Raw genomic sequence first — 6000 nt, 5'->3', positions numbered from 1 at the left:
GAGACTCACGTCATGCATTTTTAAAAATGAAATGTACAACTGATTTGAAGATCCAGTTTGCTTCGGTCAGTTTGGTGCACGTTATAGGCAACAGGTGTGTGGGGCTGGATGTACACTATATGCTCTGCTCAATTACAGCAACTCTCTGTGCAACATGTGTAATGTTGCCACTGTGAGAGGGAAGAGTACGTCAGAATCAGAATCAGGTTTAATATCACTGGCGTATGTCGTGAAATATATTGCTTTGCAGTCATCATATTTTGCCTGTAATTATTGTCAGGTATCATAACTTTAAAATAATTAATTATTCTATTCTAATAGCTCTAAATAACATATTTAGAAAACCAATCAAAATCTGTGGGAAAATGTTATGGAGATAGAAAAAGGAACATAATTAAAATTTTGTGTTGATCTTTCCTTAGAACCAAAAAGGGTTTTCCCAGTTTTCCAGCATTTGCACTTTTTAATTCAGGATAAGAGTATTCATGCGTGAAACATTCTTACCTAAATGTACATACATCCAATCTGAAACTCAGAAATAGGATATAAATTATCCACTCCCACAGAACTCCATTCTTCTGCCTTCTCTCCGTCACCTTTGACACCCTGACTAATCAAGAACCTATCAATCTCTTCCTTAAATGTATCTGGTGAACTGACCTCCACAACCATCTGAGACAATGAATTCCAAAGATTCACCACCCTCTGGCTGAAGAAATTTTTCATCATCTCTGTTCTAAATGGACACCCCTCAATTCTGAAGCTGTGCCCTCTGGTCCTGGACACACACTACTGGAAACCTACTCTCCACATCCACTCTATCTAGGCCTTTCAATATTTGACAGGTTTCATTAAGATACCCCCTCATTGTTCTAAACTCCAGTGAGTACAGGCCCAGAGCCATCAAACACTTCTCATATGTTAACACTTTTGTTGCTGGGATCATTCTCATGAACCTCCTCTGGATCGTCTCCAGTGACAGCACATCTTTTGTTAGATAAGGGGTCTAAAACTGCTCAATACTCCAAGTGTGGTCTGATCAATGTCATATAAAGCCTTGGGATTACATCCTTGCTTTTGTATTCTAGTCCCTTCAAAATGAATGCCAACATTGCATGTACCTTCCTTACCACCGACTCAACCTGCGTTAACCTTTATGGAATTCTGCTCGATGACTTCCAAATCCCCTTGCACCTCTATTTAATGAATTTTCTCCCCATTTAGAAAATAGTCCATACCTTTATTCCTTCTGCCAAAGTGCATGACCACACACCTCCCTATACTATATATATATTCCATCTGCCACCTCTTTGCCCATTCCCCCAATCCATCTAAGTTCTCTTGCAGACTTCTTGCTTCCTCAACACTCTCTGCCCCTCCACCTATCTTTGTATCATCTGCAAACTTGGACACAGAGCCATCAATTCCTTCATCCAAATCATTGACACATAACATGAAACGAAGTGGTCTTAACTCTGACCCCTTTGGCACAACACAAGTGACTGGCAGTCAACCAGAATAGGTCCCCTTTATTCCCACTCTGCCTCCTGCCAGTCTACCCCTTAAGAAAAGCATGCTGACTTTGGCCTACTTTATCATGTGTCTCCAAGCACCCCAAAACCTCATCCTTAATAATGGACTTCAACATCTTCCCAACTGCTGAAGTCAGGCTAACTGGCCAATAATTTCCTTTCTTCTGCCTCCCCCTCTTCTTAAAAAGTGGAGTGACATTTGCAGTTTTCCAGCCCTCCTGAACCATTCCAGATTCTAGTGATTCCTGAAAGATCAATACTAATACCTTCACAATCTACTGCTTCCCCTTTTAGAACTATGGGTTGTAGTCCATCTGGTCCAGGTGTCTTTTCTACCTTCAGACCTTACAGCTTTGTAATAGCAACTGCACTCACTTCTGCCCTCTGACCTCTCACATTTCTGACATACTGCTGGTGTCTTCCATAGTGGAGACTGATACAAAATACCTAGCTTGTCCACCATTTCTTTGTCCCTCATTATTTCCTCTCCAGGGTCATTTTCCTGCAGTCTCAACTCTCTTTTAAGCTTTATATATCTGAAAAATACCTTTTGTACTTTCTTTTATATTATTGGTTAGCTTTCCTTCATATTTCAGCTTTTCTCTCTATGGCTGTTTAATTGCCTTCTGCTGGTTTTTAAAACCTCTCAATCCTCCACCTTCCCACTAATTTTTTGAAATATTATATGCCCCTCTTCTGTTTTTATTCTGTCTTTGCTTCCCTCATCAGCCATAGTTGTGTCTTTCTCCCTTTAGAATACTTCTTCATCTTTGGGATATATCTTTCCTGTGCCTTTTGAATTTACCCCAGAAACACCAGCCATTACTGTTCTGCCATCATCCCTGCTGGAGTCCCTTCCATTCAACCTTGGCCAGACCCTCTCTTATGCCTCTGTAATTCCCTTTACTCTACTGTAATACTGATACATCTGATTTTAGCTTCTCCTACTGAAACTGCAGGGTGAATTTTATCATATTATGATCATTGCTTCCTAAGGTTTCTTTACCTTAAGCTGGCAAATCAAATCTGAGTCATTGCTTAACACCCAGTCCAGAATTGCCATTCCCCCAGTGGGCTCAACCACAAGCTGCCCTAGAAAGCCATCTTGTAGGCATTCTACAAATTCCCTTTCTTAGGATCCAAACTCAGCACCGACCTGATTTTTCTAGTGTATCTGCATTTTGAAATCCCCCATGACAATCATAATATTGCCCTTTTAACATGCATTTTCTACCTCCCACTGTAATTTGGTTACATCCTGGTTACTGTTTGGAGGTGTGTATATAAGTCCCATTAGGGTCTTTTTTCCCTTGCAGTTTCTTAACTCTACCCACAAGGATTCTACATCTTCTGATCCAATGTCACCTCTTTCTAACAACTTGATTTAATTTTTTACCAACAGAGCTGCCCCAATCCCCCTACCTATCTGCCTGCTCTTTCGATGTTAAGCTCCTAACAGTGATCTTCAGTGGAAAACGATGCTGGAAAGGTAGAAATTAATGGAGGACAACAAAATGGCAGATGAACTGAATTAGTATTGGCATCAGTCTTCACTTTGGAAGACACTAGCAGTGTGGTGGAAGTTCCAGATGTCAGGGGACATGAAGTGTGTGAAGTTACCTATTATGAGTGAGAAAGTTCTTGGGCAACTGAAAAGTCTGAAGGTAGATAATTCATCTGGACCAGAGGGTGTACACCCCAGGGTTCTGAAAGAGGTGACTGAGAAGACTGATGATCTTTCAAGAATCACTAGATTCTGGAATGGTTCTGGAAGACTGGAAAATTACAAATGTCACTCCACTCTTTAAGAAAGGAAAATATAGGCCAGTTATTCTGATCCCAGTGGCTGGGTAGATGTTGACGTTGATTGATAAGGATGTGTTTTCATGGTACTTGAAGGCACATGATAAAATAGGCTGTAGTCAGCATGTTTTACTCAAAGGAAAATCTTGCCTAGACAAATCTGTTGGAATTCTTTGAAGAAATAATAAGCAGGATAGACAAAGGAGAATTGGTTGATGTTGTGTACTTCACTTTTCAAAAAGCCTTTGGCAAGTTAAGAGCCCATGGTATTACAGGAAAGATTCTAGCATGGACAAAGCGGTGTCTGATTGGCAGGAGGCAAAGAGTGTGTATAAAGGGAGACTTTTGGGTTGACTGCCAGTGCCCAGTGGTGTTCTAAAGGGGTCTGTGATGGGACCAAGTCTTTTTACATTATATGTCAATGTTTTGGATGATAGAATTGATGGCTTTGCTGCAAAGTTTGTAGGCGATGATAGGTAGAGGGGCAGATATTTTTGAGGAAGTAGAGAGGCTACAGAAGGACTTAGACAGATTAGGAGAATGGGCAAAGAAGTGGCAGATGGAATACAGTGTCAGGAAGTGTATGGTCATGCATTTTGGTAGAAGAAATTAAAGGGTTGACTATTTTCTAAATAGAGAGAAAATACAAAACCCTGAGGTGCAAAGGGACTTGGGAGTCCTTGTGTAGGGTTACTGAAAGGTTAATTTGCAGGTTGGGTCTGTGGTGAGGAAGACAAATGTGATGTTAACATTCATTTTGAGAGGACTAGGATATAAAAACAAGGACATAATGTTGAGACTTTATAAATCACTGGTGAGGCCTCACTTGGAGTATTGTGAGCAGTGTTAGGGCCCTTATTTTATAAATGGTGTGCTGAAACTAGAGAGCGCCCAAAGGAGGTTCACGAAAATGATTCCAGGATTGAATGGCTTGTCATATGAAGAACGTTTCATGGCTCTGGCCCTATATTCACTAGACTTCAGAAGAATTATGGGTGACCTCATTGAAACCTAATGATTGGTGAAAGGCCTTAAGAGAGTTGATGTGGAGAAGATGTTTTCTGTGGTGGGAGAGTCTAAGATCAGAGGACACATCCTCAGAAAAGAGGGGCGTTGTTTTAGAATGATGAGGAATTTCTTTAGCCAGTGAGTGGTGAATCTGTGGAATTTGTTGCCCCAGGCAGCTGCGGAGGCCAAGTCTTTATGTATATTTAAGGAAGAGGTTGATTGATTCTTGATTAGTCGGGCATACAGGGAGAAGGCAGCAGATTGCGGCTGAGAGGAAAATTGGATCAGCCATGATGAAATGGCAGAGCAGATTCAATGGGCCAAATGGCCTAGTTCTACTCCTATATTTTATGGTCTTATGGCCTTAAAATACATACATTATTTTGTATGCATGTAAGACCCTGATCTAGTACAAAACAGTCCAATCACAACCAGATTTATATTACATATATTCTCTATTTTCTTGATTAAAAATTATGTTGCCTTAATGAAAATGGTGCATACCTTTTCCAGAATATCATCTAGCATTCTTTATCGATGGTCAGAAGGAGAGAAATTTTAAGTATCAGTAGAAGTAAGACAGAAATGTAAATTGGGTTTACTTACAACTGATAAGTGGGTCAAACTGCTTGGGTTCAAACTACTCATTTTGATGAAGGAAAAAGAAGATTTAGGATGAGGAAATAGAGACTCAGAGCTCAGGACCTAGCCATGTGCAGGGATAGCATTGGCAGAGAGACAAAATATGAAAGTACGATTAGTTAATTAAAATATATATAATGGATTATTTATGTAAATATTTGGGGATCCAATTGCAAAATACACTGCAGATGCTGGGGTCAAAGCAACACGTACAACAAGCTGGAGCAACTCAGCAGGTCGAGCAGCATCCGTGGAAACGTTGACTGCTCGTTTCCGCGGATGCTGTCCGACCTGCTGAGTTCCTCCAGCTTGTTGTATGTGGGGAAGCTAAATGAGCTGAAGCATCATGAGATTAGCATGAACCAATTAATGGCATTTCAGGACATTTTGTACCTGAACTTAATGAATGAAGTGGATTGCCAGCTGCACAGCCATTCTAATTCTAGATCTAATTATTGAAAGGCTGCTCACAATCAAAGTGGTGTTTAATTATCTTAATTATTATTTTCAAAATAGAACCATGACTGTATTCCATAATTTTTGCTTGTTTATGCTAATATTTTGAGACTGTATTATAAATGTTAACAAAGTACTTGATGTTCGCTTATTGTAAAAACTAGTTAGATCATATATTTGACCTGAAAATAATGCATGGGTCTGTAGATAATACCTTTTATTCCTGAAGCATGTCTCCTTACTTTCATTTTTGCCAGAAAATACTGGACGAATGCCAGGACCAGCAATCTTGCCAGGTTCTAGTGAATAGACAAGTTTTTGGACTTGACCCATGTCCAGGCACCAGCAAATATCTCCTTGTCTCCTATAAATGCAAGCCCAGTAAGTACTACTTTCACAGTTAATGAACACACATGTTCTCATTAACCCTTTCAGTTCACATTTAAGAATGAAAAGTACTCATTATACAATGAGAGAAATTATACTAATAATTAGAGCTTGTATTATTTATACTTAATTTGTGGTAACCTGTTTATTTTCATTTTCTTTCCTATGAACG

General features: G+C 39.7%; 1 protein-coding gene across 5 annotated transcripts in view; it reads left to right on the top strand.

Annotated features, from left to right (window-relative positions):
- The window catches only part of eva1c (eva-1 homolog C (C. elegans)), a 116221-nt gene that overhangs the window by 81072 nt on the left and 29149 nt on the right, over positions 1-6000 (top strand). For all 5 annotated transcript variants that reach the window (XM_073045086.1, XM_073045084.1, XM_073045083.1 and 2 more), the window contains one exon: positions 5699-5822. In XM_073045086.1, coding sequence (XP_072901187.1) covers positions 5699-5822 — 124 coding nt within the window. The remainder of the gene's footprint in view (positions 1-5698; positions 5823-6000) is intronic.

This window comes from Hemitrygon akajei, chromosome 5 (assembly GCF_048418815.1).
Source record: "Hemitrygon akajei chromosome 5, sHemAka1.3, whole genome shotgun sequence".
NCBI lineage: Eukaryota > Metazoa > Chordata > Chondrichthyes > Myliobatiformes > Dasyatidae > Hemitrygon > Hemitrygon akajei.
This window is presented reverse-complemented; position numbering and strand designations above follow the sequence as displayed.